This window comes from Megalobrama amblycephala, linkage group LG18 (genome assembly GCF_018812025.1).
Source record: "Megalobrama amblycephala isolate DHTTF-2021 linkage group LG18, ASM1881202v1, whole genome shotgun sequence".
In the NCBI taxonomy this organism is placed as follows: domain Eukaryota; kingdom Metazoa; phylum Chordata; class Actinopteri; order Cypriniformes; family Xenocyprididae; genus Megalobrama; species Megalobrama amblycephala.
This window is the reverse complement of record NC_063061.1, coordinates 14,899,087-14,921,245: the sequence shown is the minus strand read 5'-3', so window position 1 is coordinate 14,921,245 and position 22,159 is coordinate 14,899,087. Positions and strand designations below refer to the sequence as shown.

The following is a 22,159-nucleotide window of genomic DNA, read 5'->3' as shown; positions in this document are numbered from 1 at the left end:
TAAATGTACATTTTCTGGTCAGAAACCATTTTTTTTGTGTTTTACTTGCTGAATTGCAAAATTACTTTGGGACTATCCTTAACTCATGTAACAAGAAGGCTTTAAAAACAGTCGAAATTTGTAAGTCTTTTAATCTTTCCCTTTAGGTGATCTTCTGTGATTAGCAGGTGATTAGTTATAGGCCTATACCCCTGTCTTGTACCTTTTATTTATTTATTTTTTTTATTATTTGTTCTACATTGTGACTGCTTCGTTCTTTGTCTTTATAATGATCTTAATAAAAAAAAAAAAAAAAACCGCCGCTGACACGCAAACGCATCGAACAGATGTACTTTGTACCTCTTCGGTTGCCGTACATGTGTTTCTCTCACACCAGCAGGGGCGCCCGTTGGTTAGACAGACGGTTGTTTCTCTCTGATCTATAGATCCAGAAGACAGCCGGATGCTTTAGTTTTTGATTAAATATGATTTGGATATCAATTGCTGTGCCTTGAAATGCATAAATTATGCGTCACTCAACACATAACAGAGGTAAGGAAGAGAGGAGTCGGTCCATTGGAGTTGTTCATCAGTTTATTCTGAAGCGTAATTGTTTTGTCCATGGCGTATTTTTTAATTAAAGAAGGTGAGTTTGCCGTTTTTCCCCCCCTCAATGTAATGTACGTAACTAATAAGATATCAGCGTAAGAAAAACTGCGAAATGGAGACAGAGAAGCACATAAAATCCAGTTCAGAGACACACCAAAGATAGTTCAGAAGGTACAGTCGTATGTAAAGAACGGGCAGAAGTGACACTACACATAATATTTCCTATTGTACTGCTTTATTGTTTTGTGCAATTCGAGTCAGGTTGTCAAATGTACAAAAATACTGTACACCATGCAATGTGTGTGTGTGTGTGTGTGTGTAATTCTGTTTTGTTTCTTGGGTGTGTAAGTTTTGTCTTGTTTTATGATTAATCCTGGATTTATCACGTTTTCTAAGAATTATAAATGGTGCTAATCATTATTATTTTGTATAGTAATATTATAATTACGTTGCAATTATAATATAATTAATGTGTTAAATTCCGTCTTTTTTTTTCTTGTTTCTTTTTTAGGGCACCCTATGACTTCATTGACAACAACAGACAAACGGAAAAGCAAATTCATTTGGTCAGAAAAGAAACTAGCACATCATATTCTCAGACACAGAACGACAACTAGATCCAAATATGACTTTCTGAATATATGTTAAGTTTGACATCATAACATTTTAGTATTTTCAAACCATTAATTCTCGCTGTAGATAAGCATTATTAGATGTAGTGATGCAGACGGGACACATTATTGAATAGTGTGTGAGGTGGTTTGAATGAGTAAAGCGGGACAGACGCCCTTGTCGGCAGTGGGAAGACTGTTGGGCAGAGACCGTGAGACCAGAGGACCTTCTTCTGGACGTGACAGTGAAGGACTGCTGGCTATGGGTGCAGCAATGGGACCATTACTGCTTTGGCTCCAGGATGTGGCAGCGGTGACCCTTCTGAGAGCTCGCAGGACGCTTCTAAGAGCCGCCGTCCTGTTGTGCGTCCTGGTGCTTCTCCTCTGGGTCTCCATCTTCCTGTATGGAAGCTTCTACTATTCCTACATGCCCAGCGTCAGCTTCTCCACACCAGTGCACTTCTACTACAGGTACAGACAAATCAGGGCTGATCAGGAACATTCCTGTATTGTTTTGCCAACGGTCTGTTTGCGCACGACTGAGTCCTTAATTAGTTTGGTCCAATGAACAAATACTGTTGGAGGCATTACTAGTGTTCGTAATGCATTGTTGATTCCTCTCTCCTCCGTTTCACTCTTAACAGGACAGATTGCGATGCTTCAGATTCAGTCCTCTGTTCTTTCCCTACGGCTAACATCTCGCTCTTGAAGAATGGAAGAGACCAGGTACATCTCAATCCCACTCAGAGTGACATGCATACATACAGTGGACCAATGTCAAATGTCAAAATGTCAAAATGTTTTTAAAAAAAGAAATTAGTTTTTTTTTTTTTTTTTTTGTAGATAAGAGGCTTATGTAGCATCTGTACAAATTATAGACATGTTTTTTCAGGATTCTCCTAAATGAACCTTTAAAGCTTTGCTGTATACATTATGTAACAAGCCCATTAATGATGTGCAAGAAAAAATATAATACTTGTATATTAAATAATTAATATTACTGGTTGAGAATAAAAATGCATTTTTGGTCATATTTACAGCTAATTTTATTTGCTTCACTCTTTTTGGTAGGTGATGATGTCTGGTCAGGCCTACAGGATCTCTCTGGAGCTGGAAATGCCTGAATCTCCTGTTAACGAACAGCTTGGCATGTTCATGGTCAAAATGTCTTGCTATACCACTGATGGGAAAGTCGTTCTCTCGGTGATCCGCTCAGTGAGTGAAGACCATTCTCTCAACATTCTCTGTTGTTTATTCTGTATGGATAATGTGGCTGATTTGTAAGATTTAGCCAGTCAGTTGCAATTTTCCAAGTCATGCATCAAATATATTAGGGATGCACTGGTTGTTATACCAATAAGCTAATAATCATTTATTTATTATGGCCAAACTGATCAATGGCCAATTTAGCCAAAAAATAATAATAAAATCAACCATTTTAAATGCTACAACTGAATTTAGGTATTAGAATGTACAGTGTGAAAATTGGATATTCAGCTGGATATTTTCTGAAGATTATATTTAATAGCATTATTCAATTATTTAGATTTTAAAATTATTTGTGGTAACTTTAAAGGTGCAGTAGGTGATCTGGGAAATGCTAACATTAGCCTGCTAGCATTGAAAGCATACACACCGCTGCTCTCAGCACAGCATCACAAAAGACGCCATTAAAAACTACCTGAATGAATGTAAACAACTTAGAGAGCTTGTACCTGACTGCTGCAGATTCATTTCAGTGTTGATACTGTTGACATGGAAATTACATAATTTCAAGTCTGAGGACGTGAACAGCTCCTGTTAGAACTTCACGGGTTGCCATTTCTTAAGGCCGATTTATACTTCTGCGTCGGACCTACACCGGAGCCTCTGCGCCGTAGGCTATGCGTCTGTTTGCATTTATACTTCTGCATCGTTGTCAGCGCTGACGTGCATGCAGACCACTAGTAGGCAGTGTCCGCGGTCATGTTGAGTATCAATTCAAATGCTGAAGAAGAAGCAGCTTGTCATGTACGTTGTCAGAGAAGCTTACAAATAGAAAAACGTACAAATAGGTAACGACTTCTGTTGCAGTTTCACTGCATGTGTCCTCTGAAACAGAGCGTTTTTCATTCCTATGGAAGTTGAAAGCACTCGCTCTTCTCATATTGCTCCGCACCAGTTTTTTGATCCGAGGGAGGGGCTCTAGCAGACCAATCACAACGTTTGTGGTCCGCGTAGAATGCATGTCACGCTATGTCGTAGGCTATGCGTGGTGCAAACAGCCTACGCCGTAGCTACACTGTACACTCGACGCAGAAGTATAAATCAGCCTTTAATTATGATAGTTATGGCGTGAACGCAGCATAAGCTTGTTGTTTTGATTTGGTTGGAACTGTAAACTTGGCTGCTGTTTGTTTGCGGTGCTCCGTGACTGACGTCTGTCTACATAAACTCTGCATAGCGTGAAACGCGCTGATGACGTATGATGTCTGCGCGAACAGGGTGCGCGAGGGTATAGGCTGATTTATACTTCTGCGTCGAGTGTACGCCGTAGCTACGGCGTAGGCTGTGCGTAGCACGCGTAGCATACGACGTAGCCTGACGTGCACCTTTTCAAAAATGTAACAACGCGTCAATTCTACGCGGACCGCAAGCGCTGTGATTGGTCTGCTAGAACCCCTCCCTCGGGTCAAAAACTGGCACGGAGCAATCGGAGAAGAGCGAGCACTTTCAACTTCCATATGAATGAAAAAACACTGTTTCAGAAGACACATACAGTCATACTGCAACAAAAGTCTTTACCTATTTGCCGCTTCTCTGCCGTTTCTGTTTGTAAGCTTCTCTGACAACGTACATGATGAGCTACTTCTTCTTCGGCTTTTGTTTAGAAGTATAAATCAGCCTTATGTAAAAACATACGTTGACAGGCAGGTAGGACGTTGTACATTTAGACCGTTTAACATAGTGATTGCTATCAGGATAAAAGGAGACTTTCAACCAGTATAACAAAAAATGTTTCTGTAGAGAATCACCTATTGCACCTTTAAGTAAGCTTTAGATAATGGTAAATATAATCTAAATGTAAAAATTGGTGAAATAAGCATCATTTTAAAGTGAAATAAGTTCACTTTAAAATGAAAATTGCCCCAATATTTACTCACCCTCAAGCCATCCTATATGTATACAAATTCTGATGAACACAATCGATTTTATATTGAAAAATATCCTGATGCATCCAAGCTTTATAATGGCAGTGAACAGGACCAATGTGTATGAAGCTCAAGAAAGTGCATCCATCCATCATAAACGTACGGCTCCGGGGGGGTTAATAAAGGCCTTCTGAATCGAAACAATGCATTTGTGTAAGAAAAATATCCATATTTAATGAGTTATCAAGTAAAATATCTATCTTCCGCCAGACCGCCATCCGTATTCAACTTTAGGAAGAAAATGTAATGCCTCTCAACTTCAAACCGCATATGCTATGTCCTATGCCTTCTGTATTCACCTTACGAAAAAAAGATCTTCCAAAAGTTGAATACGGAAGGCCGTGGGGAGTACGTTTATGATGGATGGATGCACTTTCTTGTAACTTTACCTTCCTTGGTGTCAAAGTAAAAATAGGAGAAATGAGCCTGCACAATTAACCATCCAATATCAGTAATTATACATTACTATACACAAGTTTAGTTTTTTTTTTGCATAGAAATTAATGTAAGGACCCATTAAACATATTCAAAAGTGACAGTAAAGACATTTATAATGTAACAAAAACACAACTGTTTTACAATATTGATAATAATAAGATATTTTTCTTGAGCAGCAAATCAGCATGATTTATGAATGGTCATGTGACACTAAAGTTTATGTGCTTTTTATATTGTAATGACAGTCCGTAATGGCAGTTTAACTCATAAGAACTTGTTCCTTGTATTTTCTCATCAGACGATGCTGCACTACCGTTCTACTCTGCTGCAGACCATGAGCACGCTGCTGTTTTCACCACTCCTGCTCACTGGTGTGTCTGAGCAGAAACAGCTCATCGAAGTGGAGCTCTTCCCAGATTTCAAATCGGACCTTGTAAGTTCAAGTATGAACAAGACAGACAGAATTGTGTCATTGAAATTTGTTGGACAAAAGCCATGCATTATATTGATCTGTCATTCACAGTACCAACCTGCCATTGGTGCTGTGATCGAGGTTCAGTCTCGCAGGGTCCAGATTTATTCTGCCCAGCTCAGGATCCATGCCTACTTCACTGGCATTAGGTATTTGGTCAGTTTATTTGACTGTTCATGTTCCATCAAATGATGCTTCTACCTGTAATCCTGTAATGTTCTTCCCTCCTGCAACAGATACCTCCTGTATAATTTCCCTGTGATGTCTGCAATCGTTGGGGTGGCGAGTAACTTCACCTTCCTCAGTGTCATTGTGCTCTTCAGTTACCTGCAGTTCATCTGGGGAGGGCTCTATCCCCCTGAGCAGGTCAGAGTGAGGGTAAGACCATCTGTCTGCCTAATCTGTTCAACCTTCATCCTATCACACTTCCATTGGATGCATTCCAGATGTCTGTTTGCTTACACAGGTGATGATGGGAGACTCGACGCGTCTTCAGCAGAGGAGGGAAGAAGCACGTAAACGCATGCACTCATCCTCCAGCACTCCTAGTAAGAACACAGTTCAGTTCACAGCCGCACACACCTGATCACATCAATCCAACAGATCAGTAACTAAAACACCACTCTTTGACTGTCCCCCAGTCATTACGTATGGAAGAGATGGCAGCGAGCTGGCAGATCCACCGCAACAACCCAAACAAACCGTTCGAAACAAAGGTAAGCGACAAAGGAGATTTCTGTGATACATTCTTTGCATAAATTGATGATATGCACGATAACAACTGAAGAATCTTGCAAATCTTGATTGTTTGTGCAGGTGATCTGGACACTCCTAGTGCAATCGGGACAGAAGACCTGAACCAGCTGCAAGAGGATGAAGCTGGTAAAAACAATAACTTAAATCATACGAATAAGATGAACTGCCTTTCAAAGTTTGGGGTTTGTCAGCTCTTCTGCTCACCAAGGCTGCATTTATTTGATCAAAAAATACAGTAAAAACAGTAATATTGTGAAATATTATTACAATGTAATGTAACTAGAGGTTTGACAAGATCTGGTTCCACGAGATCTCGCGAGATTAAAATGTGACGAGATTTCTAAAAAGCTGTCTCGTGGTAATTTGCTATGATGCAGTGTGAGGGTGAAATTAGGATAGAATATGTACGTTTACATTACGCCTCCACTGTTTTTTTGCTTTTTATAGAAATAAAAACCATTTAATTCAGTTGCTTCAATTCCATCCAGCTCATCCAACACGTAGTTGTACGTAGTGCATCAGGAATCAAAGTTCACTGAGAGTAAGCGACGAGATGACTGACAAGACCATGGCGGACGATTCGTTTCACAACAAAGCCTAAGCGTCTGACAAATGTCTGATCTTGTGCGCTCAGCACCGCAGCTCTCTGTTCACAGAGTACGCGCAATTGCAAAATCGAAAGTAAAAAGTGAGCGCGCATTCAAACACGATTTAAATATGCCACATTTTGAAAGCGGCTCCCTGATGCATGCAAAAATCACCCAATATGAAAACTATCTTTGGCTGGGCTGTGTAGTTGTGACCATCTCTTAGCTCTGTAATCATGCTTGAAGAAACATTTGATCTCTATTTGATGACTTTGATTATGGTTGCACTAATTGTTTGCACTTAATAAGACTGAGAGAAAAAGTGTAATTTATTTTTATTTATACTGTTTTTATTTCTATCATCAATTTGTGGAAAGGAGTTCAGTTAGGAGGTCAAAAGATGTAGAAGCTCATAAATCATTCTAACTTCTAAGGTCTGAAGAGACTCTAAAAAAAATCATAAAATCATACAGGAGAGAAGCCAGTCAGTTGAGTTTGTGGCAAAATTTTTTACAGTGTTTGAGTATTGTTCAAATTTTTCAAATGCACCTGCATAGTATTTTTCTAGTCGTGTATTTTGCCATTCAGGATTTCTTTATGGATTTAGTTATGGCGTGAACCCAGCATAAGCTTGTTGTTTTGATTTGGTTGGAACTGTAAACTTGGCTGCTGTTTGTTTGCGGTGCTCCGTGACTGACTTCTGTCTACATGAACTCATAAAATCATACAGGAGAGAAGCCAGTCAGTTGAGTTTGTGGCAAAAACTTTTACAGTGTTTGAGTATTGTTCAAATATTTCAAATGCACCTGCATAGTATTTTTCTAGTCATGTATTTTGTCATTGAGGATTTTTAACAAAACTGTCTCATCTCGTTTTCTTGAACTCAATTTCATGTCTCGTCTATGTCTTGCCACACCCCTAAATTTAACTTCTATTTTAATATATATTAAAATGTAATTTGTGATGTGATGGCAAAGCTGAATTTTCAGCAGTGATCATCGGTCTTCAAGAGTCACATGATCCTTCAGAAATCATGCTGCTCAATTTCTTATTATCAATGTTGTAATATTTTTGTGGAAACCATGGTCCAGGTTTTTTTTTAAATACATTTTATTTGAAATATAAATATTTTCTAATATTATTGATGTTTTACTGTTACTTTTGATCAATTTAATGTATTCTTGCTGAATAAAAGCATTTATTTCTTTAAAAAAAATTAATAATTTAGTTCTACAGATCAAATCTATTCTCAATGGTCATTGGTTAATGTTTCATCCATCAGCTCAAGACTCCTCTACAGACGACGCTCCCATTTTCCTTGAGGCTCCTCGTATTGCAGAGACCAATTTGAGTGAGGACGACCCAGATCAAGAGCGGAGGGCAGCAGGAATAGGAAATGAGACTCAAGAAGAAGAAACAACCCAACCACAGTCCTTAGACAGCAGTGTTAGACAAAGGCATGGACCCTGGATGAGGCTCTGAGCTCCAAACTCTGGAGTAACCACATACGCACATGCATTCTGTTACATTAGAACTCATAGCTTGCACATTTGAGACATTCCTTTTGCACTGCAATGAGTTTTACCATAAGAATTTTTCTTATGCATTTGGAAACCTGTTTACCTCATGGCACTGATGTGAAGCTCAAAAGAAATTTCTGCTCTGCTGCTTTTGGTCTCCTTTTCCTATGGGACTTAAAAATCACCTCTAGAGTCCTGCCATGCTTTAATGTGTCATTACTGAAGTCTGTGGTCACAATATCAGTTTTGCATGTAAAGTGTAAATGAGTGTGTAAAATATGTTAGCATTTCTATTTAATTTATATTTCTCTACATTCCTCTGCACTGTGATGTTCTTACAAAAAATGTTTAACATGGCTTGGCAGTTCCGTTCAACTTCTGGGGATATTAAAAACTATTTTGTATCTTCACTTTCTATTATTTTAATGCAAAAGTCGAAAATGCAAAACATATTTTAAGAGAAACATGTTACATATTATAGAAAATAAGTAGAGGACACAGAAGTATAATTTATTTGGGGAAAATAATAATTCTAACTATTATTATTATAATATAGAATGGAGATAGAATGTATTATATTTTAATTATTAGTATTACTGTTACTATGTATGGTAATATTGATTTCAACTCCAAACGGAAAGCTTTTATTATGTACTACTATTATGAAAGGATATGGTGTTTTTACTTTTAATATTTAATTAAATTATATTAGTGGTTAATGCATATTTGTCCATTCTCACCAAAGATTCACCGTTATATCTGCCTTATTGTTTAGCATATCAATTTTAACCATATCAGTAGCTTATTATGAAAGGAAGAATGTTCATATGTTGCTTTATGTTTTTTGTGTGTTTATTTAATAAATAAGACACGAAAGCAAAGCAAGCGTTGTCCATTCTCTTCCACAGGCAGTCACTCATTAACTGTCGCTAGGTGGCGACGCTGACGTACTGTGCAAACAGTCCACTGAGTATTCGAAGAAGAATCTGGCGCAGCTGCGGCTGAGACGGATTCTTCTCACACAAAGCTGTCAAGAAAGGATCTCTTCTGATCTCGCAGGCTTTCAGAACGTTTCTCTTAATTTCTCTTGAATTCGTTTTATATACAGAGAATAGGAAAATAACACGTGGGAATCCTATATTTTAAGTTTAAAGTAGCCTAAAAGCCTTCTTTAAAGATGGCGACAGCGGACGGCTCGCGCTACTATAGTGGTAAGTTTGAGCTATTAGCAAAAGCGCTTACATCTATTTAAATTTTCTACTATTAATGAAGTTTAATTAAGATTATTCACAATTTTATTGTACTCTAAAGACCATTTTATAGCTTTCTGGGGTCTGTTACCGTGTAACGTTACTCTACAATTTACATAAGTTACCTCTAGCCAGCTAGCTTTTGTTTTTGTAGGTGCGTGATGTGTTTTTGTTGTTAGCAGTTAGTTTAGATTAACAGTAAACGCATTATCTCAGCTGATTTACCCGCATTTTTTGTTTTATTTGGTGTTTTTGTGAAAGATTGTGAAAGGAAAATTGAGCGGGGTGAACTGACCGCATGTTGACAATGCGTGTTGAGGTCGTGTTAAACTGCTGTGATTTTGGCCAAGTTTGCAATGTGTTATTGTCAAATTTTGTAACAACAGTTTTTTGTGTGGCTAAGATAGTCTGATATAGTGAGAATATGGACCTCACATTCGGAGGAGGAAAAAACACATTGACTTTTTTATTCAGCAAATAAAATGCAATTTGGTGCAGCTGTGGCCAAAATATTAAATGCAATTCTAACAGCTTGTAATGTAAATCAATTCCATTTTAATTGCACTATAAAACTCTATTTTGCATAAAATCATTAAAATGTCGTTTTATATGACGAGTTATCAATCTTTATCTCCCAATAATATGTTTTAAAGGGATAGTTCACTCAAAATGAAAATTCTGTCATCATTTACTCCCCCAAACCTGTCTAAACTACTTTGTTCTGCTTTACACAAAGGAAGATATTTGGATTTGGAAGAATGTCTGTAACCAAGATGATCTCACCCCCCATTGACTACCATAGTAGGAAAAAAATACTATGGCAATGGAGGGTTGAGATCTGCTTGGTTACAAACATTCTTTCAAATATCTTCATTGGGGAAACCAGAACAAAGAAGTTTATTCAGGTTTGGATCAACTTGAGGGTGAGTAAATGATGACAGAATTTTCATTTTTGGGTGAATTAACCCTTTATGGTGAAAAAAAAAAATGTGATCATGTACTAGTGAGTATTCTGTCCAGTGTATCTATTTCTCTCTCAATCTTGACACTTTCAACATTAGTTCCAGCATTTATTAGCTTCTGGTGGTGAAATTGTGAAATGTGTGGGGTTTTTTGGGTTTTTTTTTTTTCTATTTAACCTGTTAGCCAGCACCCCTGCTTTTGGAAAATCCCAAGAAATTACATACCCAAACTAAAACTGATAGTTCATGAACCCTTTGCACTAAAAGCATAAGTAAGGTCTCATTTGAAAGCAGACACTTTGCAGTTTATTGTAAAGTCATAATAAATTATTGTCACAATGAAAAAAAAAAAAAAGTAAAAAATAGCATATTAACAAATAACAGTCACTATATGATATTGAGAGTAAAACAGATTAAAAATTGAAGCTCGAGTCTTAGATCTTTTTAATGATGTATAGTTTGTCAAGGTAATTACATTACATCTAACAGTAAATTTGAGCTAATTTAAACAAAGAAGCTTCAGTGTGTCGGCGCACTCGCGAATGTTAACAGGTTAAGCAACAAAATTTACATTTTAGCCAGTAACCCAAGCAGTGGCACTTTAGCACTTATTTGATCAGGGCTTATGACACGTCGCCTCATTTGTTAAAGACAAGTTTTCGCACCTCTGACTCTTTCATCTTTCAGAGCATGATGACCGTGTCGGTGGACCAAAGCATCGCAACCGTAAAGGCAGAGGCCCTTTCAGAGCCCCCATGTACAGCGATCAGATTTCTCGGCCAAGGCAGCGAGGTGGTCACAATGGTGGTGGAGGTGGAGGCCCTGGTCCCCGGTCGAGACTTCATGATGATGATGGAGATGTGACCATGGCGGAAGGTCCACAAGACAGTGGCTCCCAGCGCAGATTGTAAGCTCTTGTTATGCATAATTGTACTTTTTTTTATTTTTTAATATAATCGTCACAGTACAACAAAGAAAATGTTATACTTTCTTTCAGCAATCCATATGGTCGGCCACAGAATCGCCGTGAGGAACGCAATCGCAAAGGAGGACGAGGTGGAGGTGGAGGTGGAGGCGGAGGAGGAGGTGGAAATGAAGATAGAGGTGGCAATCGATATGGAGGCAGAGGCGGTGGAGGTGGCAGTGGTTCTGATGGAAGTCGTAACAAGAACTGGTTTAAAATGACTGTTAGTACACTCAACATTAATAACACCTGAATTAAGCAGTTATTAACACCTTAGGATTTACTTGAGCATGTTTATGACCTTATAGCATTGTGCTTGTATTCGTGTCTGACCGCAGATTCCTTTCGGGAAGAAATATGACAAAGATTGGCTTCTGTCTTCACTTCAGAGCGTATGTTCAATGCCATTCCATGCAGTTCATGTAAGTGTACGATAAAATATATTTCCTCGGCATGCCTTAGAAAAGTGTCAAATTGTTAAATCTGTTCTGCCTTGTCTTGTTTGGTCATAGTATCACACTGAGGGCAACAAGGCCCAGTTTTATATTGAAGACTCCACAACTGCTAATGCTTTGTTTAAAGCGTCACGGAAAATAACAGACAAAGACGGATATAAGGTAAAAAAAATGATTTCAGTACACCAGATGCCATTTCTGCTATCTTTCAGTGTTCATTATTTAGTCAAACTATATTTTTCTACAGTAGTAACCAAAAATTCTATTAATCAGTTTATGTGCAGATCTGTGGACATTTTTAGTTAAAGAGGGTTAAAAAGTTTAACATAGTGTCTGTCTGTTGGATGGATAGGTGACTGTTATTATGAACACCTGCCCACCACCCACTTTGATTCACACTGATCTGAAGGCAACGGATATGGAGCATTTGAAGGTGAGTGATGGTTACCTGCAGCAGCCTTTCAGAGGAAGTTCTCATTGTTTATTTATGGATAATATACGTATACCTGACTGTCTTCTGCAGCAATGCATGGCCAAACGCTTTGATGGATCACAGCAGGCTCTTGATCTGAACAACATCAGAGTTGATCCAGGTTTGACTTGCATACAGTCATCTTTCTCCAAATAAAAAACACCTATTCAGCTTGGCTTGTTGTGGGCTGTTGATCAAATGTTGGTCCATCTTTTCTGGCAGATTTGGTTTCTCAAAATATTGAGGTCACTTTGAATAGGAGGAACTCCATGCTGGGGGTTATCAAAATAATTGAGGAGAACATTCCTGAGGTAAGAAATGACATTTTACATGCATGATTGCCTGAAAATATACATTTCTTCCAAAAAAGCTCAGCTGGCATGTACTCTACCTATAAAAAGTTTTGGATCAGCAAGAATTTTTTGTTTGTTTGAAAGAACTTTTATTCAGCAGAAACACATCAAGTTGATCAACAGTGACCGTAAACATTTGTAACATACCATAAAACATGTCTGTTTCAAATAAATGCTTTTGAACTTTCTATATATCAAAAATTTCTGAAAAAAAAGTATCCACAAAAATATTAAGCAGCACTGTTTTCAACATTGATAAGAAATGTTTCTTGAGCAGCAAATCGACATATTAGAATGATTTCTGTTAGATCATGTGACAATGAAGACTCGAGTAATGATGCTGAAAATTCAGCTTTATCATCATAGGAATAAATAGAGTGCCTCAGGGATGACGCATTTTTGTAGGCAAAACCCGGAAGCGAGTTAGCATTTTAGGACTTCCGGTTCCAACGCCGTAAAGTCTATGGGTTTTTTGAATGGGTTATTGCTAAATCGCCTGAAATAAGGTCTGTGGTTAACAAAGCCTCTAAATACTTTCACGTTTTGATCTATGACATAAAACACACCAGTTATAACCCACTTGTGATTTTTTTTTTAAACTTTTACTGGGTCTTAAAATCGGCGGTTGCTAACAAATTGCTAAAAGGGACTACTTCCTTTGGCGGGGACTTTAGACGTCATCATTAAAAACGGGACATTTGGACAGCATTTCTCATGGAAAAAGTGGATAAGTATTCATACACAGCACAGATCATAATCAGCGAGCATGTTTTTAAATAAAGTTGTTTTCTAAATAAAGTTTGAGGAAGCTTGGTGGTGACGACGTTGATCCGTGACCATGGTGTGCTGTAGTCCGTTTATAGCCTACTGTTAGCCTTTTATATCTGACGACTTTATTTAAGCTTCAAAATGTATAAATGTTGTGTTAACTTGTAAAGATCATCTTGATAGAGAAAACGTGTAAGTGTCATAACCCTTTGTTAAACACAGAGCTTATTTTCTGCGATTTTCCAAAAGTCTATGGGAAAAATGCATAGGCTTTTAATCGAGGGAACTCCCTGGGGTACTCTATTGCATTTTAAAATATATTCAAATAGAAAACCTATTTTATATGGCAGTTATATTTTTTTTAAATGTTATAGTTTTTACTGTGTTTTTGATCAAATAAATTGTTTTGGTGAGCATAAGAGACATCTTTTAGTCATTAAAAATCCTACAGACCCCAAATGTTTGAACAGTAGTGTAAATGTTCATATTCAACTCTACAGATGCAATAAAATCATTTTTCCCTCATTCACAGCTGGTTTGTCTGAACCTGAGTAACAACCGGATATACAGGCTGGATGACTTGGCAGATATTGCCATCAAAGTTCCCAACCTGAAGATTCTCAATCTGTCACACAATGAGGTATGAGTATGCTGTCTGACACCTATAGATTTGGCTTTTCCTGTAATCTTTTCAGTCATGTGTCATTGTATGGTCTTGTAGCTGAAGACGGAGAGAGAACTTGATAAACTGAGTGGTCTGAAGCTGGTGGATCTCTCATTGGAGGGAAATCCTTTGTGTGGCCACTTCAAGAACCAAATCGACTATGTCAGGTTAGTCTTCTCGCTTGTTTGTTGAACATAAAGCCAGAAAAATACTATACATAAGTACACAAATGCCCAAGCGCAAGACTTGCAATCATTACTCAGCACTAACAAGCCTCTGTGTGCCTCAAACTATTGATCTGAAAGAAAAAAATAGTTTGCACTAATGTCCACTAAAGGACTCTGGCAGCACTGAGAATGCAATGATACATGTGTTGCATCACAAATTGCAATGTGACCAATTTAGGAACACAACAACACAAAATCTAGCTTACACAGTTATAAGTGTCTGCTGTCCCGTACTTGCGTAGAGTATGTTTCAGGTCTGAAATAGAATAGTTGAGTGTTTGTGTGGTTGTGCGCTTATGCACATGAAAGCATGCGTATGCATGGATATTTATATCAATATGCAAAATGGTTAAAAAAAACCACTGTAAAATATACCTACAAAACATGGCAGTCATTTATAGCTCAATTAGAGATGGACATATATTGTGTGTTGAACATTAAAAAAAAAATAAAATCATAAGCTGAGGTTTACATTGCATTTTAATTTATTCTGGATGAATAATAATTGCCTGGCAGGAGTCTGTGACATTTGTTAAGACATTGTTAAGTGTTTATCACACTTGAAAACAATGAGTTATTTCTTAATAATTGCCCCTAATCATTGCATGTTATGCTAAAGAAAAAGCGTAATTCATAAAGTCCCATCTGCTGTAGTCATTCAGGCCTGTCTGTAAAATGCAGGTGTATTAACTCTATTAACCAGTGAGCTCTTGGTTATTTTCCACTAGTTCAATCATCAGGCATGTGATATTTACTTGTTCGTGTTCCAGTGGCAATCCAGTAAGCAGTATATGTTTAACTCCTCTGGTTCTGTTTATGGTTCTCACACCTGCTTTGCTTCATTCTTGCTTTTATATTTATTTTATTTTTCTGACCTTTTTCTCTGTTCCTACCTGGTTGGCCCTGTAGCTTTTTGCACAGAACACAGCGGTTGCTTTTTAGCAAATTGTAAATATGCTAGCATTTTAGCTTACTGCACATTTCATTAGTACATACTTCAGTAGTTAATTCAATTTAAGCAGCAGCTTCAACATGTGACCTCCCAGAATGCCCATGGAAAAGTTGGCATAGAAGGACAGAATGTAATCTTGGAGATGATGCTCTATTAAATACATTTGTGCTCCACCTTTCTAAAATGCTGGCACCCTCTTCCCTCCACCCGCCCTGCACATGTCTGACACCTGAAGTACTGCTGATGCTGTTTGGCCAGTGAGAGGCTGGTTAGCCAAAGACGGGTAAGATCCCAACTTGTAAATCAGGGACAACCTAAGGCAGGCACAGCCGCAAAACTGGCCACAGCCAACGTCTCGGAGATGAAGAAGAACGATCACCGAAGATGAAGAGTTGTTCGTGAGGAGATGTCACGGGTGGAGAAGGAGAGGGAAGGTTTAAGAAACCTTGAGCCAAGCACTGCTCAGAAACATGAGCTTTGCTGCATGGTGCAAAATGAATAATGAGAGTAGAGGCAATTCTCTTCGTCTCTCTCTGTTTCTGTATTCAGACCAAGGTGGAGTATAGTTGGTCAGACTGACCATTTTCATGATCCTCGTCCTAGAGCACATTGGAGGAAAAACATCAAATCATCAATTCAGCAAAGGCAAAACATTGAGAGGAAAATACTGGAGGAGGATCACAGGAAACAAGTATCAGATATTCATTTCAATATGAAATAGACTAAAATACAAATTAGACTAAATAGGAAATAGAAACGTAAGGTGTCTGGGCTCAAAAAAAAGCTTCAATTAATTGCTTGAATAAATGCCCTGCTGTTCTTAAGTTTAATAGTAGGGTCCAAATTAAGTAGGCCATAAAACCCATACACCTTTAAGCACTCATTTATTTTATCATATGATCTGTTCAGAGGCTCAGGGTTCAACTTTTCTGGTTTTATATTTAAATCTGACCCCCTTTTATTAATTTCCACTCTTTTGGTGTGGTTTCTCGCTGTATATCTGTTTTGTTTTTTCCTTCTTTTTTCACTGTATTCTCTGTGGCTGATCCATAAATTTAAACCTCTCCAGTGTCCAAACACTTTATTCCCGCCACATGTATGGCCAAATTAACTCACAATTACGTCTACTATAAATTGACTTATATCTTTTTTTTTTTTTTTTTTTGCCCCTGAATTTTTTATAGCCACTCATATCATTTGATTTCTCTTGTTATTATCAGCTTGAGCAGCCTGGTTCTGCTTTATTAATTTGTACATATTGAAGCATGTTATGAACAAGCATTTTAGTTTACTCTTAACAACTCAACATGCCAACATATGTCGATCTGTATGTCAGTGCCTGATGATATTTGATTTAATAAAACAAAAACAAAAAAAACCTTAAAACCAGAACCCCATAGAGTTTTGCTAGTAAGAACCATTAGTATTACCAGATTACAAGGCGTCAGGTCTGGTCCAAGTATATCAGACTATCCCCTTTCCACTGGTACACTATCTAATTTGCAAAAAATTACTGACTGCCTGCTTGACTGATTGATTGATGGTGTGAATGTTCACCAAATTCTACCCGTCACAACACCCCACTGCCCCCGTCGTTTGCCAGCCTGCTTGTGTCTGTGTTTCGGCCTGTAGGGGGCACCAGTGGTGAGTATTGTGGATGGGTAAGTACCATGTGCCGGGGGGCGGGTGGGAGTTGGAGCAAGGCTGTGATTGGCTCATTGGTGGCATGGCTCAGATGCCCACGTTTTTCATTCTCACAAGTACAAGACAAAATTGTTGCTCAAGTATTCAACTTTCACTATTTGTTCAAATAAAAGGAATGGTTATTGTCTTTTGGTGTTGATGTAAACTTGGTTACATGCACTACTGTTAAAAAGTGTAGGGTCAGTAAGATTTTTTTTTATATATAGAAATGAATGCTTTTATTCATCAAAGACACATTAAATTGATCAAAAGTGACATTTTATAACATTATAAAAGAGAAATGCTGTTTTCGTGAACTTTGTTCATCAAAGAATCCTGAAAAATGTATTGCTGTTTTGCCTGTAATATGAAGTAGTACAACTGTTTTCAACATTGATAATACTAAATGTTTCTCGAGCACCAAATCAGCATATTAGAATGATTTCTGAAGGATCATGTGACACTGAAAACTGAAGTAACGACTGCTGATAATTCAGCTTTACCTTCACAAAAATAAATGCCATTTGAAAATTATATTCAGGTAGAAAACAGTTGTTTTAAATTGTAATAATGTTTCACAGTATTACTGTTCTAACTGTATTTGGTCAAAAAAAAAAATCCAGCCTTGGTTGTGCATACATTAAAAAAATCATACCAACCACAAACTTTTGAATGGTAGTGTACATTGTTTTATATGAAAGTAAATTCACAGTATCACAATATCTTAAGCCTGATGGATATTTAACTGTAAGTAAATATTTCTCTGATTGAATATACCTTTTACCTATTTGTCCTTCACTTAAGATTGCTTGGCTCAAGTTTTTGAGTGTTTGTATGGGACTGTTTCATTGGTGTATGCACAGTTCATACTAATCTTGTTTTTCTTGTTCTGTCTTTGTGATTGTTGGACAGTGCCATTCGGGAACGATTCCCCAAGCTGCTCAAACTGGTAGGAAATCCACAGTGTTTATCTGTGGGTGTAACCTAATGTTATTTGCTTGAGAACATACAAGTGTGGTAATCATAATTAAAATTTCACATTTGCTCATTGGCTTAACTGTATATTTAACTCATTGTTTGTTCATTGTTTAAACAACAGGATGGACACGACCTTCCACCTCCCATTGGTTTTGATTTGGAGGTTGCCCCTGCGACTCTTCCCCCTTGCAAGGTTTGGTTGAGATCTGTTCTTCACTTTGAGATGCCCGTATTTGACTTTCATACTTAACCTCTCTCTTTTGCTTTGAACACAGCCTAGCTACTTCTGCTCTGAAGAGATCAAGACCATCATCCATTGCTTCCTGCAACAGTATGTATTTTTTGGTCTTAAAACATACATCAATTTAAGGGTTAGTTCACCCAAAAATTTAATTTCTGTCATTCATTACTCAGCCTCATGTCGTTCCAAACCTGTAAGACCTTCATTCATTTTCGGAACACAAATGAAGATATTTTTGATGAAATCCGAGAGGTTTCTGATTCCCAAGAGAAAGCAGCATAATTACCACATTCAAGGTCCAGAAAAGTAGTAAAAACATTGTTGAAATAGTCCACGTGACTACAGTGGTTCAACCTTAAAGTTATGAATTGACGAATATTTTTTGTGCGCAAAAACAAAACAAAAATAACTTTATTCAACAATTTCTTTGTCTTTCTCCTACACTGTTTAAGTTGTAAACACAGTGCAGGACTTCCGGGTTCTATGTCAAAACACCGGCTCATAACATTAAGGTTGAAACACTGTAGTCACATGGACTATTTTAATAATGTTTTTACTACTTTTTTTTGGACCTTGAATGTGGCAAAGAGGTTGCTTTCTCTTAGGGATCAGAAACCTCTCGGATTTAATCAAAATTATATTAATTTTGTGTTCTGAAGATGATGAACAAAGGTCTTACGATTTGGAACGACATGAGGGTGAATAATTCATGACAGAAATTTCATTTTTGGGTGAACTAACCCTTTAAGTATGTTCAATATGTTCAGATCAATATGTTCACCCTCTGTCACCCTCCAGGTATTACAGCATATATGACTCAGGAAACAGACAGCCCCTGCTAGACGCCTACCATGACGGAGCATCTTTCTCCCTCAGCATTCCCTTCATCGTTCAGAACCCTTCAAAGTACAGTATTTTTACTTGCCCTGCCAAAATTTTCAATGGCCCCACAGTAAAAAAAAATAATAATAAAAGAAAAGAAAATGGGCCTATAAAATAAGCCTAGTTATTGTTTTCGTTGTTTTTGATACATGTAACCTTAAAAAATAATGTGACACACACCAAAAGCTACTAGATTAACTCACTTAAATTTTAAATATCGTTAGACAAGTAAACGGTAAGTATTAAAAAAGGAACAAATAATCAAATTACAAGTAATAGCACAAATAAATACAGCAGAATAAACAATTGAAATAAACTTCAGGTTTTTATGTAGGCTTAAACCTGTTTCAGGTACAGAAATTGTAATCTAATGTATAACTATAGATTAAACTTTATTAAAGTTAATCAGTCAAGAGCAGTAACTGATGCATCAATAATGCTTTGAAATGTTGAAAATATAAAACGTTTAGTACTGTTATTTGAAATTATTTATAAAATGAAAAGATACTTTAAATGTGAAATTAAACCCATCAGTAGGTGGCACCAAGTCCCTGTTAATGAGCGAGTGATTGAGATTCAACCGATTCATTCAAACGGCTGATTCATTCAGGAAGTGTTGCTCAGAGGTGCAAAACAATGCTATGGACTTTGTTTGGAACTATTTTCGTTGGCGAAATAGAGCAAAACAAGCGATTTGGTATCTAAAATGTAAATCACTTAATATAAACTGCTTGTTTTATTAAACTGTTCGTTGTATAAAATCAATATCAATTTGTAATCGTGTTTATATTTGGATAAAAATTGCTCTTTGTGTAATCTTGGTTAACTTTATTATACAAATATAAAAGACATACAGGGGCATTCTAAAGGCATTTTAATAAACTAAATCACACAGTGAAATTGTGTACTAAATATGCACACGCACTAGTCTAACCTACTAAACTGCGTCACATAGTGTATGCGTGCACGCAATGGTGTGTTTTTGTAAAGTGAGGAACAACTCAATAATGTCAGATCGTTAAATCAACAATCACGATATCATAGACGATAAACGCACACCCTACAGCACTGGCCCGATCGGGCAAGTGACTGTTCCGTCAACAGCGTCGTTCACACTGGCCCCGGGCCATCGGGCAGTCCTTATTGTCGAGTCCTGCTATCTGTCTGCTATATCATCTAGTCATCATCACCACTATTAACTTCTACTGAACAGTAAATTTGTATCTTTTTGTCTGCAGATATAGTTTAGGGGATTACCAGAAAGACAGTCGCAATATCAAGCGCATGAAAGACCCCAGTAAGTAACTGTTGAATAATCTAAAAATCTGTAAAGTTTCCATCATCTATTTTCTCTTGGTTAGTTTTTGCAATATCAAGGTGTGATCACGTTTTGGCAAAATTTCAAACCAAAAAAAAGTAAAATTAGTAAAATGTGTGACCATCTTGACCACAAGTGAAACTTGTGTGAGGAACTTTTTCGCCATTACAGAATCTCCCGATTGCACATATTCTTGTTGAAATGCCTGGATTTCACACAGCTGCAGTAAATGTGATCAGACCTTTAGTTTGTGTCCTGAATTCTGTGATGAGTTGTGCCATTTTCTTTCAGCTACACGTTTTCGTTTGATTAAACACACACGATTAAATGTGGTGGCTTTCCTGAACGAGCTCCCCAAAACCCAGCACGACATCGCCTCCTTTATTGTAGATGTCAACACCTACACAGTGAGTTATACTTGCGGTTCAGTTTGCTGGTGTCATATTTCGCATTCAGGTTTGCGGTTCTAACTTCTTGTCCTTTCCAGGCTACACTGTTGGCATTTACAGTCAGTGGAGTTTTCAAAGAAAGTGAGTTCCTCTATTTAAAATGATGATTTAGAATCTATAGCTTTACTCTGAGCTGATCAGAGTTATGAGACACACAACCTCATTTGTTTTCCTCTTCTCCTTTTTAAGTGGACGGCAAGTCCCGAGAAACATACAGAGCCTTCTCTCGAGTATTCATCGCTGTTCCTGCTGGAAATGGGTAAGATCTCACTTACAAAAACCTAATTTCTTTTGGCTTAAAAATGTGCCATTGGTCAAATCATCATTGTAACCTATTTTCAACTTTTCAGTCTATGCATTGTGAATGATGAGCTGTTCGTTCGAAACGCCACTACAGAGGAAATTCGCCGTGCTTTCGTTGCCCCCGCCCCCACACCGTCCAGCAGCCCTGTGCCCACTCTGTCCGCCCCTCAACAAGAAATGCTTGCCGCCTTCTCCCTAAAGTCTGGCATGAACCTAGAATGGTCTCAAAAGTAAGGATACATGTTCGTTATTGCTTCTACTAGATGTTGTCCTGTTTTCAGATTCATACAAAGATGGACAGCTTGTTAAGTTCAGACTTGCTTGTTAATTTCAGGTGCCTACAAGACAACGATTGGGATTTTGACAGAGCTGCTCAGATCTTCACCGGCCTAAAGGTGTGTCCCTGTCAACCAACATGGCTGACAGTAAATCTTCTAGAGCAAAGGATCATGTGTCCTGCATTCATCTTACAAGAGTCTCTTTTCTCTTACAGGCACAAGGAAAGATTCCAGATGTTGCATTTGTCAAATGAAGAGTTATTGTTGTGGATTTTACAGAAACTCTGAACCACAAGGTGCCTTCCTGATTCTATCCTCCCATCTAAAATGAAATCGTGTCATTATTATTATTATTATTAGCTTATATATTTTTTTTTCTAAAGAAAGTTATCCACAAGATTTTTTTTTAATAAAAATAAAAGGTTCACAGAACAAACTTTTAAGACAAAAAGAGGAAAGAGAACCATGAAAAAATGACTCAGGAAGACACTAAGACCAATTTTTTCCCACTACTTTTGTTTTGGGTGAATGCCCGCCCTCTCCCCAACCTACCTTTGTGGTTCAAGTTTTCTGTACGTTTTAACTGTTGTTGTCATATTCAATATGGGACAGATATGGCAAATAAAGTATGTGTTCATTGTTTGTTGTGTTTTGTAAAATAAATATTAATTATGATCTTATGTACTAGACTGAAAAATTGAATCGTATTTTACTGTGACTTCAGCTGATAAGGAAAATATAAAACTCTTTAATATAACATGTCTGATTACCATAAATGTGAATGTGCCATCATAAAA

The 22,159-nt window shown here is 37.5% G+C and overlaps 2 protein-coding genes across 4 annotated transcripts; both read left to right on the top strand.

Moving 5' to 3' along the window:
• Positions 1-365: 365 nt before the first annotated feature.
• Positions 366-8,573, top strand: bscl2 (BSCL2 lipid droplet biogenesis associated, seipin). Of its 3 annotated transcripts, none has more exons than XM_048167244.1 (11): positions 366-625; positions 1,100-1,670; positions 1,844-1,925; positions 2,271-2,414; positions 5,127-5,261; positions 5,352-5,449; positions 5,537-5,666; positions 5,767-5,848; positions 5,942-6,016; positions 6,117-6,182; positions 7,926-8,573. In XM_048167244.1, exons 2-11 carry the CDS (start codon positions 1,354-1,356, stop codon positions 8,123-8,125), a joined length of 1,329 nt encoding a protein of 442 aa, XP_048023201.1. In that variant the 5' UTR covers positions 366-625; positions 1,100-1,353; the 3' UTR covers positions 8,126-8,573. The 3 variants fall into 3 exon arrangements, with proteins under 3 accessions (XP_048023201.1, XP_048023199.1, XP_048023200.1); XM_048167242.1 differs by having other exon boundaries at positions 5,537-5,678; XM_048167243.1 differs by having other exon boundaries at positions 367-531; positions 5,537-5,678.
• Positions 8,574-9,073: 500 nt separating this feature from the next.
• On the top strand, positions 9,074-22,042 carry nxf1b (nuclear RNA export factor 1b). Its single transcript, XM_048167241.1, has 21 exons — positions 9,074-9,374; positions 11,063-11,282; positions 11,373-11,562; positions 11,678-11,761; positions 11,852-11,956; positions 12,147-12,227; positions 12,318-12,387; positions 12,489-12,577; positions 13,920-14,027; positions 14,109-14,218; positions 17,826-17,862; positions 18,013-18,084; positions 18,167-18,222; positions 18,931-19,038; positions 20,253-20,311; positions 20,624-20,739; positions 20,820-20,862; positions 20,971-21,040; positions 21,132-21,314; positions 21,419-21,479; positions 21,578-22,042. The coding sequence occupies exons 1-21, from the start codon at positions 9,341-9,343 to the stop codon at positions 21,614-21,616; spliced, it is 1,935 nt and encodes a 644-aa protein (XP_048023198.1). The 5' UTR covers positions 9,074-9,340; the 3' UTR covers positions 21,617-22,042.
• Positions 22,043-22,159: the final 117 nt, after the last annotated feature.

Bases quoted from the DNA above. Each gene is read 5' to 3' on its own strand.
- bscl2 (XM_048167242.1), top strand. From the start codon at position 1,354: ATGAGTAAAGCGGGACAGACGCCCTTGTCGGCAGTGGGAAGACTGTTG. The intron at 1,926-2,270 runs GTACATCTCAAT...TCTTTTTGGTAG, and splicing joins TGAAGAATGGAAGAGACCAG to GTGATGATGTCTGGTCAGGC. The intron at 5,262-5,351 runs GTAAGTTCAAGT...TGTCATTCACAG, and splicing joins CAGATTTCAAATCGGACCTT to TACCAACCTGCCATTGGTGC.
- nxf1b (XM_048167241.1), top strand. From the start codon at position 9,341: ATGGCGACAGCGGACGGCTCGCGCTACTATAGTG. The intron at 21,315-21,418 runs GTAAGGATACAT...TGTTAATTTCAG, and splicing joins AACCTAGAATGGTCTCAAAA to GTGCCTACAAGACAACGATT. The intron at 21,480-21,577 runs GTGTGTCCCTGT...TTTCTCTTACAG, and splicing joins AGATCTTCACCGGCCTAAAG to GCACAAGGAAAGATTCCAGA.